This window comes from Typopeltis vanoorti, chromosome 10 (assembly GCF_054136105.1).
Source record: "Typopeltis vanoorti isolate ZY-2024b chromosome 10, IOZ_Tvanoo_1.0, whole genome shotgun sequence".
Classification (NCBI taxonomy): Eukaryota; Metazoa; Arthropoda; class Arachnida; order Uropygi; family Thelyphonidae; genus Typopeltis; species Typopeltis vanoorti.
In genome coordinates this window covers 119,789,204-119,801,782 of record NC_143558.1, presented here as the reverse complement: position 1 = coordinate 119,801,782, position 12,579 = coordinate 119,789,204, and the positions used below count along the sequence as shown (strand labels likewise).

At 34.6% G+C, this 12,579-nt stretch overlaps 1 protein-coding gene across 1 annotated transcript in view; it reads left to right on the top strand.

The window, feature by feature from the left end:
- Pli (E3 ubiquitin-protein ligase pellino) overlaps window positions 1–12,579 on the top strand; it is a 157,750-nt gene that overhangs the window by 55,831 nt on the left and 89,340 nt on the right. Inside the window, exon 5 of the mRNA XM_090398813.1 lies at window positions 7,330–7,524. Coding sequence (XP_090254939.1) covers window positions 7,330–7,524 — 195 coding nt within the window. The remainder of the gene's footprint in view (window positions 1–7,329; window positions 7,525–12,579) is intronic.

The window sequence follows — 12,579 nt, the reverse complement described above, 5'->3', positions numbered from 1 at the left end:
TCTTCATAGACAAATCTAACAGTAGGATGGACAGAACTAAAGAGCTCAGTGATTTTCAGCATGATACTATGAGGTTGGTGTGAAAGGTTCTCGGCCTCGACCATAGATGGCAATACCATCGGCAAGATTTTTTTCTAAGTTGATACATCTGTCCATGTGAAATTGCAAGTCATTCTATCAAGTAGTTTGTTTTATACAGCTGTCTCAAGCAAAAGTATCCCTTGAAATGGATAAAATTGAGTATCATGCAGTTATAAAATTCTTTATAAAAGAAGATTGAATGCCAAAAGAAATTCATTCCAACTTCATAAAAGTTTATGGGCACTCTTCTCCTTCGTTTTTGACAATTAAGAAATGGGCTCCCGAGTTTAAATGTGGCCGTACCAGTCTTAAAGATGATCCACGTGATGGTCGTCCAAAAATGTAACATCAGAAATCGTTGATCACGTGTACGATATGGTATTGGATGACCGGCGAGTCAAAGTGCATGAAATTTCTGAGATTATTGGCATTTCAAAAGAACGTATAGGATATATTTTGCATGAATTGCATATGAAAAAGCTTAGTGCAAGATGAGTGCTGCACTTGCTCACAGCAGATCAAAAATGCACTCGCATGAAAATCTCTGAACAGTTGCTTGGAGCGTTTTAACAAGAATAAAACTGATTTTGTGCATTGATTTTTTACTATGAATGAGACTTGGATTCATTACACACACCAGAATCCAAACAGCAGCCAAAACAGTGGACAGAAGCTGGTTGTTCAGCAACAAAGAAGACAGAGTCGGTTCCATCAGTAGGAAAGGTCATAGCATCGGTGTTTTGGGATGCTAAAGGCATTTTGTTTATTAATTATCTTGAAAAGGGTAAAACAATAACTGGGGAATATTATTCCGATCTTTTAACCAGACTACATGAAAAAATTTGTGAGAAAAGACCCGGTGTAAGCGTTTCTTATGTGTGCACTTATTTTGTAATTGGCTGCACCATTGTAATATTTCTCTATATGCTTTATTTTCTATTATTAATCTTTTATTAATCTCTTCTGTAACTATATTCTCTACTTTTATTAATTTCTGTACTGCTTTAGTTACTCTTTATCCTTTACTACTTTATATTCTTATCCTTCATTAACTTTACTCTACGGACTAATATTTTTCCTATACTGGGTGAACTCTGGAAATTTATTTAGATTAATCGACTGTGCCACCAGTGCTCTCCTTGTGGTATAAGATATAATAATACTTCCAGGAGAGTTCACTCTGAAATTATCCTAAAGCCCTTCTTAACATTAAACAGTCATGGCTAACGTTAAATTCCTTCGCTCACAGGTTCATGTTTATTTCGAAACAGTGCATTGCTTAAAGATCGGGCAGCACACTTTGTATACAAAACAAACATATTTATTTACACTAAACAGTAATTATGCAAAATCATACGATAGGGAAGGATTCTCTCTTAACTCCACTTTAAGGTTAAAACTTCAGCAATTTAACATTTAGAAAATGCATGGAGTCATGCAACATATTATATCAACATTAAAAAAAAACTATCATCCCATTATAATTCAAGGAATATCATGCTCTGTTACTTGTAACTAGTAATTCTAACTATAACTGTAAACAAACTGTTCTTAGACTAGTTATATCAACACTCAAAGAAGCTTATCAGCCCTTCTCAGACAAGTTTCACATATCATAAGCAAACGCAATGAAATTAACTCTCATATCTTCTTTAACGCTATTATACACCTGTTTCTAGTTCCTTCTTAGGTTCCTTTGGCTTCCCATCCATTTCAGGGTTTGACTTCCATGCAGAGATTCCATCGTCACCGTTGTCTCACTTGGATAAACCGCAAGGCTTGGAGCACATTTTTTCCGATGTCTATGAATCGGCCGGGGGGGGGGTACGATGATTGAGGCACAATGGTAGTTTCATGGCTCCCATGGCTGTCCCTCACGCTTTCAACTGGACCGATGAATACCCCAAATTGACTTCTTCTGAAGTTCTCTCTTCCTTCCTTTTCCTCTTTCTTTCCTAGATGACCTTTATAAAATTTTCTCTGGACGAAGGGTTGAGGCCCCTGAACATTCCTGCGCAAACCGTCTTGACCTTCACGTTAAAGCTCACTTTTAGTTTTCACTGAATATGCACATTTATTCCTATTTTTAAAAAGGTGGAACTACTTCAGAAGTATACCACCCTTTTACCACTGACCTTGAAGGTGGTATCAGGCTGACTCTGACCACATTAAAATTTACTCACATTATATACAATGCCGATTTCTAAGGCATTGCCCTTGAACCTTACATTTTAGACATTTTCTGTTTTGTACAATCTTGCATGTTAATTCCTTGCGGTTAAATACATGGGCTTTTAAGATTATTTACCACAGTAATACAAAGTTTAGTTGTGGTCAATATTGTGGGTAATATCTCTGTGGGGGGGGCATGCTTTGTAACCAACAAGCTGCAGGTTGGAATCTCTGTGTAGCACTGATGTTTTCTGAAATCTTTAGGTGATCTGATTTTCACTTCCTGCTATGACTACTGCTTACTTGTCGAAGACCTGATATGGCTCAGAAAATATGCCATTACAGTTTCCCATTTTATCATGATAATAATGTGCTGTAGGTTTCCAATCCTTACTTCATTGAGAATATCAAAAATAATAATAATAATAATTTCGAAATTCATCAGTAAATGCATTTAGTACATTTAGTTATTCTGTTTTCAGAAAAAGTTGCATTGCTTTCCAGTATAATAATCACTATAGTAAAAGACACACCCAAGACAAATTTAAAAGAATAATAGCTTTTCTTTGTTAGAAAGACTTCAAGTCAAATTCCATCAGCAGCACCATAATTCAGTCATCAGGATGACATTGGACCACACTCATAGAGATCAAGAATGCAAGGAATCTTTATAAGCTTTTCAAATGAGGTGGGTTTGCAAGTCTCATATGGACATGAAAAGGTTTTTCATTCCACAAAACAGGCAAATTGTCCTACTTAAAATTAAAAGACGTTAAAATTTTTTTTAAAAATTCGTTTTTGTATTTAGTAGTTTTTTCACCGTTTAGTCTTAACAAAGCTAGTCAGTGCTGAGTTAGCTGATCTGAAATGTTTTATAAGAACTTGGGGCTTTTCTTCTACAAACATGCATATGATAGACTGAAATTCATGCAACTGTAAACTACAAAACAACCGTTTTGTATCATTGCTTTTAGCTGTGTGGAAAAAAACACTGCTCAGTCTTCTTACCAAGCTGGTATGGATGCTTAGATGTTGATTATCATTCATGTTGATGAGTATTAATCTAATACAGAAACATATTTAAATCAGAGACCTTTTCTATAATCTCTCACAGCACTAAAACTTAAACAAATGTTGATTCATCACATTGTTAGAAATCTGGAAGACCATCATTTTGAGACCTTCGAGAAGTGTTTATCACTGCACTCATAGAGGACACCAGTTAGGACTTCATGAGCATACCTTTTACAATTGATCTGTGTTTGCCTTCATGCATTTGCTTGATTAGTATATCTCTTTGTATCCATGAAGATACCTTGGTTATCAAGATGAAATACTGGCTTAGTAATCTAATTAACTAAAATAAATTTAGTTAGTCAGTTATTAGCTTTAGACATCTATTTTATTCCACTAAACATCTTACCTTACCTTACCTATCCTCTTCGCTCCCTGCAGAGCATAGGGCCTCAACAATTGACTTCCATCTGACTCTATTCAAAGCTTCTTTTTTGATCTCTTTACAGGAACATCTCAGCCATCTTGCTCTGTTTCTAGTTCTCTTCTCCATGTTATCCTGGATCTACTTCTTTTCCTCTTGCTTTGGGGATTCCATTCTAGTGCAATTTTTGCTATTTCTTTATCTGGGTTCCTGATTGTGTGACCTATCCAGTTCCATTTTCTTTTAGTGATTTTATTTCTGATTCTGGTTTGACCTGTTCTCTCCCAAAGTTCTATGTTTGTTATTTTATTTGGCCAGTATATTCCTAGTATCGTCTTCAAGCATTTGTTTATGTAGACCTGTATTTTATTTATGTTTTCCTTTGTTAGTGACAATGTCTCAGCTTCGTACAGTAAAACTGGTTTAACATTAGTGTTGAAAAGCATAATTTTAGTTTTTAATTTTATTTCTTTGGACCCCCAAATTTTCTTCATCATACTGAATGCAATCTGTGCTTTCTGGATTCTATTTTGTATGTCCTGTTTGGTTCCTCCTTGCGTGCTGATCACTAATCCCAGGTAGACAAAGTTATCTACCTGTTCCAGTGTTTTCCCTAGTATTTCAAAGACTAATTCTTGTTTGGGTTTATCTTCATTATTTTAGTCTTGTTATGATTTATTTTTAATTCACATTTATTTGCTTCCTGGTTAAATTACCTATTTTCTTTTGCAGGTGTTGATGTTTTTGTGCCAAAAGGCATATATCGTCTGCAAAATCCAGGTCACTGATTTTATTTGACCATCCCCATTGAATGCCAATTCTTCCTTCAGATGTTTTCCTCATCACCCAATCAATAACAATCAGAAAGATGGTCGTGGAGAGTATACATCCTTGTCTTACTCCTGTGTTTATTGCAAATGGTTCTGATAATTTGCCGTTATTTATTATTTGGATTTTGTATTTTTCATGAGTTTTCTTTGTTATATTTATGATTTTCTGAGGAATCACGTAGTGCTTCATTAACTTTCATATAGTCTTTCTGTCTATGCTATCAAATGCACGTTCAAAGTCGATGAATCCCAAATATAGGCTACTCTGCCACTCTATTGACTGTTCAACAGTTATTCTTAATGTTGTTATCTGATCAATACAAGATCTGTTTGGCCTGAACAGCCTGTTCTTTCCTCAGTTTAGGTTTCAATTTCTTGTTTCATTCTTTCTAGCAAATTGCTAGTAAATACTTTACTTACAACATTTAGAAGTGAAATCCCTCTCCAATTTTTACAAGTGTTATATCTCTCTTTTTTTGGCAGTTTCACCAGGAGTACTGTATTCCAGTCTTCTGGCCATTCCTCCTTTTCCCATGTTTGATTAAATAGCAGGTGTAGCATTTCAACAGTAGCGTTTATATCTGCTTTAAGTAGTTCAGCCTGTATATTGTCACCTCCAGCTGCTTTATTGTTTTTTTGTTTTCTTCACTACCTGAGTTATTTCTAGTTTAGTTATAGTTCCTGTATTTATTTTAAGTATTTCTTTTTCTGGTATTTCTTGTTCTAGGTTTTCTATTTCTCCATTTAAAATTTCTTGGAAATGTTCTATCCATCTTTTTTCTATGTCTGCTTCATTTGTGAGTAACTTCCCTTGTTTATTTATTACAGGCCCTTCTCTTTTAAAGCTCTTCCCAGCTAACTTTCTTCTTATCTCAAACAACCTCTTTGGGTCAAATTTACTTGCTGATTCTTCAGCCTCTTTACAATTTCCTCCAGGAAAACTCTTCTATCTTTCCTTGCACTTTTTTTTACCTGTCCGTTTTTAAGCTTGTATCTTTCATTTATCCTATTTCTTTTGTTTTCTTCTGTACTTTGCAGAAGTGTATTCCATAAAGCTTTCCTTTCTTCACATAATTTGATGATTTCTTCAGAGATCCATTGTTTGTGATTCCTACTCTGCCTTCCCAGAACCTATTCAGCAGTACTATTAAGTATATTCTTTATTTTTTCCCAGTTTTCTTCAATGTCTATTATTTCCTTATGTTGTTCTACAAGACTTCCATATTTATTCTTTAATGTTACTTCATATTCGTCTTTTGTATCCTTGTTTTTCAGTTTGGATATATTGTATTAATTCTTTGGTTCTTGCCTTTAAATATTTTTCTGAGTTTCATTTTTATTTTTGCAATCAATAATAAGTGGTCCGTTAAGGCATCTGCACCTCTCCAAACTCTTACATCCATCAAAGAGGATCTCCAAGTTCTGTTTATTAAACTATGGTCTATTTGATTTTTGAATTTCTTATTAGGTGATATCCAAGTCTGTTTATGGTTGTCTTTATGTTTAAATAAGGTTCCTCCTATGATTATATCATTGAAAGTGCAAAAGTCTTTTAGGATTTTCCCATTTTCGTTACAGTTTCCTAAACCTTCTTTTCCCATTATTCGTTCATATCCCACGTTACTATCTCCTACTTTTGCATTCATGTCACCTATAATTAAAAGCATATCTTTACTTTTTACTTCATCTACTTCTTTTTGCAGCATGTCATAGAAGGCTTCTTTCTCTTCTGTTTTTGCATTATTTGTTGATCCATATATGTTTATTATAGTCACATTTCTGTATTTAGTTTTAAATCTAGCTTTGATGATTTTTTCAGAAACTGGTTTCCATTCAGTTAGTGCTCTTTTTCATTCAGTTAGAATGAAAGCTACACCTTTGCTGTGTGTGTTATCTTCATTTTGGTTTCCAGAATATAAAATGTATTTGTTTGTTGTTAGTTGGATTTCTCTGCTACCATTTCATCTTGTCTCATTTAGACCTAGTATTTCTATTTTGTATCTGTCCATTTCTCTGGTTAGTAAGTTAGCTTTTTCACTTTCATACAAAGTCCTAATATTCGAACATCCAATTTTGGTTAAAAGTTTTGGGCTAAAGAGGTTTTTTCTTTGAGTTTTCCACCTGTCAGCTTCCCCAATGGGGCTTTCACTAGCTTGCTTCATTTTCCCCAGTACTTCTCCCTCTTGATTTTGTGTTGGTTTTCCGACAATGGTTGAGGTTTCTGAAGCAATATGTTTTTTCCATATTATGGTTGCTAGCCACAAGTACAACCCTCCTCCTGTCTCATCCGAGCTTGGGACCAGCAATGGCGGAGTTACTAAACATCAGCCTTACTAATATAATGGAGAGAACCGGTTTTGTGGAAGAGTTTCACTGGAAGGCGAGTTTGCCTTGTGTGGTGTTGACAGCAAAATTTTTATTCTTGAAAAAACCTGGGTGAAACAATACATGCACAGTTTTCAGACATAATATACCTGCCTAATGTTCTTATTTGCTTTGACGCAATCCAAACAGCCAGCCAGATAATATACTCACTGAAGCGAGTATATGGTCTTGCATTGCCACTACCTCCAAAGCCCTCCATCTGTAGTATATTATCATATAGTAATGGATTTTCTAATTGTTAAATAGAAGTTACAATTATAAGTCACATCCCAGTTTTATATATAGTGTGTACATGTATTGAGAAGGGAAAAGGTGCAGCTAGCATGTGCTAAGATATGGTATAGTTTAGATACTAATGTACACTGTTCTGTTATTGTTGAAATAGTGTTTTTGCTTTGTGACCTTTTATTTCATCTGTTGTAGATTGGGCGTTCTTCAGAAAGTCCTATAGACTTTGTTGTGATGGACATTATTCCTGGAGACAAACTTGGTGAATGTAAAGTAACACAAAGTACAATTTCCAGGTTTGCATGCCGTATACTGATAGAAAGAAGTGGAAGCCACACCTCAAGAGTATATGCTGCTGGATTTGACAATTCTCGCAACATCTTCCTGGGAGTAAGCTACTTTATATATCATAGCAATTTTATCTCTGTATTCAGAAAGCTTTCCATATTTTTAAGGAATTATATATTTCTAATAGTTATTGAGTTTGATGCATATATGATATTATTTGGTGCTTCAGAGTAATGATCTATCTTTTTCTTAATGTTTGATACATTTGCATTCTGGCAAAAAAATAAAGTATATCCTCATTTTGAAGTTTCTTTGCAGGGCTTAACTTGAACTTCTTATAATTCAAATGTACCTTTATCATTTTTTTTTTTTTTTTTTTTTGTTAATTCTATTGATTTCACAATACAGAGATTTTTTTTAATGTTCTCATAAACTAAAGTTACTAGAATCTGAAATGATTGATGCATGTAACCTATTTTCTTACATTCCAAAATGAATTTTGAAAGAACACACTGAAGTATGAGCAAAATAAAATTAGCTAATTGTTCATTTTATTATGTTATCAAATTAGTAATATTGGTCTTGTTGTGTCCCAATTTATGATTATTATTCTATCTTGTAAAATTCTGCTTATCTATGTTCAGCTATTATCTATGCACGAGATATCACCCCAAAATACAAATATTTCAGCAATTTCTCCCCTTAGTGTCCCTAATATTTATATCATACTGCGCCTTTTGGGACATTTAGTTTGAGATATTAAATACAAAAACAAGGAGCAATTACTAAAATATGTCTGAATGTGAAACAATATTGCAGTCGTGACACTTTATCTCGTTTTTTAACACATTAATTTCCCGCGTGATTAGGTTCATACGTTTTTCAAGTGGTGCATTGGGAAGCAATTTCAGACAACTGTTTTATCAATGAACAAAGGTTTATTAAACTCATTAGCATGGTACAATTCAATTTCTAATATAATTCAATTCAACACTAAGAAATTATTTACAAAATAACATTAGCTTATCACAAGTAATTTGGCTATGATCCTATATGGGTATTGTGATCATGCCGCCATGACAAATTCAACACATCCAATCATATGTATAATTCTAGATCTAATTAACACCTTAGTTAACCCTATATTACTCGGAATATACGCTATATGTTGTAGCACATGGACATGTGTGATCAATTCACTCTATTTAACTATCCAAAACTATGTAGATTAAATTATCCTTTCACTGTACTAACACATAACTTTGACATTTAAAACTTTCCTATACATTACAATACACATGCATAATTCTCAGGACACATGAATTACTTATATAATATTAATATTAACAAGTATATTTTCATTATAATCAGTCATGTACTAAAGTCCTAGTATAAATTTCCTTAGTCTCTTCAACAGCTCAGTAATAGAATAATGATTACAATTACCGACGATTTTCAGTTAACATGAGATTTTACAGTACCTTTTTCTCTTGAGTTTTCTATATTGGCCTCTACCTTTTTCCGATTGAACTATCCTGGTATGAACTCTCCTATAATCGGTCACTCCTAAGTTCTTTTGGCATTAATCTGTGCTTACGCGATCTTAACTTTTTGTTCTTGAATTAAGGACACACTTTGAATCATCTATACAATGGCTGTGAAACTCATCACGTGGACACCGACTTCTTTACAGATTTCCTTTTCACTTAGTTGTCACTGGACGATGAAACACATAGATAATACCTTCTTTCCTTTAGCTAAAATTGCATTCCTCGTTTCTTACCATAGGAAATACGGAATCGAAATCCCGCTCACTATTGTTTCCTTGTTGTGACAACGGAGATTAACTCCAATCCCGCCACTCAGGAAAACCACGTGAAACCTATACAAAGGAGCTCGTGAAGAAACTATCCGGGAAAAAGCCTCGTTGGGGGGGGGGGGTTCTAACCCTTTTATACCTTGACTCCTAACGGCACCTTCTTTAATTTCTTTTCTCCGCCCCTTACTTGATTCGACTTCACCGACCAATTAGGGTGGCGTTTTTCTGCCAAACATCCTTTGGCCAGCGAGCCCGTGACGATGTCTCAAATCCGGGAATTGACCCTGAGCGATAGTCTATTGTTTTTCTTTTGCTAGCCTCTAAATTAATCCCCTTTCCAAATTTTCTAGGAATTTGCTTAATATTTTAATCTCTAGCCTCTCACATATAGTTCCTTATGACTAATCTTTTCTATCTTACTTAGCTAATTTTTTCTTTTATATCACAACTGTAATATATTCCTTCTTTTATTAGTTAGTTCAACAAACACCTTTTTTTTTGTCATATATTTTACTTGGATGCAAGAATATTTTTCTTTCTTTTAAATAATTCATCTATTAGCTCTTATACAGGGGTTTTATTTTATTTTCTCTTCATGTTACACCATGACAGCTAGGAATTCTACATTCTTAAGGTATCAGGGTGTAACAGTCTCTCTTAAAGAAATCATTAATGAATCAAATCTATATAATTAGGAGGAGAACCAATTGGTGCATCTAGATACTGAACAAATGAGGATAGGCTAGTGATTTGGGATTTAGCCAACCAAATTTATTCTGTATTGGCTTACAAAAATTGATGTTACCGTATAATAAAATGCTATTCCAGCTGCTCTGGCATTGCCCAATTAAACAAACATCCCACTGTTTTTGTGAGAGAGAAACAGGGTGAATAGTGAAAAGCCAACTACTAAACAAACTTGACATCAGCAGAATTTGAAATTGATGCCATTATCAATAGAAAATAGGTGATATTGGCAGAAGAATTAGAAAAGTACCATGTTGACATAATTGGTGCTACCAAAACAAAAAAAAAAGATTACTTCTAAATAATAACTATGAGATGTTTTTGTGATCAGGGAAAGGCTGTATTATTCAACACAACAATAATCTTATGGAATGGCATGCAGTTTCAAGTAGAATAATATGATTGAACCTCAAAATGGGAAATTTGACATTGAGACTTGTGTTTGACACCTCCATAGAAGCTAAGGATGAAATGAAACAATTTTTGGTCATTGGAGAAAGCATCCTCAACGGGTATTCAGGCTACTATGACAGCACGACGTCATTAAATTTACATTAGTATTTATCTCCTGTCAATAATTTTCCTTCAAATTAATCTATTACTTGTGAGCATTTCAATATTGTTGTATCTAACATTTCTTGCTTCTAAGGCACTTCTGACTGAATAAATCCACTAGACCTTGATCTTCCTCTGGGTCTCTTTCCCACATCTTGGTATCAGACACCTGTTTTGCTAACCTTTCCTCACCCATGGTCATATATCACCATAGATTAGCTCTGCTTACACATTTTGAATGCTTACAATATCGTGTTCCTTTCTAATATCTTGATTTTGCCATTGGTACTCCCTCCCCTGATTTTTCTCAGAATTATCATATCTGTGGTCCTCTAATTTTTGATAAAGTACTTTCTTTCTAACCCAACTCTCAGATTCATAACTGGTTCGAACACTATCTTGACTGCCACTTTGGTGTTTTGACTGATTTCTCTCTTATTCCATATAAATTTATTCAGTTGGCTCTCCGTTTGGAAATTTTTGAGAAAAAGAACACATCTAATAACAGTGATAAATACCTTCCAGAATTAATTTCAGGATGTGGATTAATCATTAATACAATGTGTTAGCATAAAAATAGTAAAAATGCACACAAATCCAGATGAAGAGAAGACACAAGTAATATGAAAAGTCTCAATAACTGTGGATAGCAGTATCTTCACACTTGTTTAGGGTCACGGCATATAGGGAGTTTGAAATAGGAAGTGATCACTATTGAGTTTTGAGCGGGATGAAATCGAATATCATGCTGAAAAGAAAAATATGTAAAAAAACTGTTTAAATGGGTCACTTAAACGGCTTTCAGAGGTAAACTGTAAATTCAAATATCAAGTAAATATTCAGGGGTGCTTAAGGGTCAAAGCTGTATAACTGAGAGGAGACCTCCACATAGCCTTTAAAGGAATGCGGAGAACCGACCAGGGCTTCTGACCTAATGTCCAATCCTCACCTTCTCGTGGTGCACTCTGTTGGGTATCTACTTGGATACTGAACGAACGAGGATGGGCTGGCAATTTGGGATTTAGCCGACCAAATTGTATTCTTATTGGTTAAACCAAAATAAAAAATGATGGTACGACATAACAAAATTTCATGCCGGCTGGGGCGTCGCCCGGTTAAACAAGGCCCCCGTTGTTTTTGCCAGGGAACCAGGGCGAAAAGTCAGCTACTGGAACAAATCTGAAAACAAACCACAACTCAACATCACCAGAGTTAAAGATCAGTACTATCAACGTAAGAAGCCTGAATGGCAAAGAAATGGAGCTAGCTGAGATAAGTACAATTAGATAAGTACAAGATCGACATAATAGGGGTGACTGAAACAAAAAAGACCAAAACTGGTGAGATCTTTCTGAGCAATAAATACAAAATGTTATATTCAGGCAATGACAATCAAGGAAAAGAAGGAGTAGCCATAGTATTCAACACAAAATACGAGACTAATCTTCTGGAATGGCAGTCAGTCTCAAGTAGAGTAATGTGGGCAAATATGAGAATGGGGAACTGGACAATGAGACTTATTTGTGCCTATGGTCCCACAGAAGGTTCTACTAAGGTAGAAGTGGAGGAATTTTTTGAGGCTTTAGAGAAAGCAACTGACACAATGAAAAAGGAAAAGTTGGTCCTTGTTGGGGATCTAAATAGCAGAGTAGGAAATGATTGTGAGACATACAAAAATATTTTGGGAAAATTTGGAGAAAAGAGCAAAGCTAATAATAATGGCAAATATTTGTTGGATTTCTGCTCAGGACATGGACTGGTTATTACTAACACCATGTTCCAACATAAAAATGTGCACAAATTCACATGGAGAGAAGAGGCAAGGAATAAGAAAAGTCTCATTGACTATATTATTGTTGATAGTGATGTTTTCTCTATGGTGCAGAACACCAGAGTGTACAGTGGATTTGAAATTGGAACCAATCACTATTTAGTCTTGAGCAGGATAAAATTGAATTTCATATTGAAAAGAATAACACGTAAGAAAGTTTTAAAGCGAATAAAAGTTGAGCAGCTCTCAGATCTGAACTGTAGAC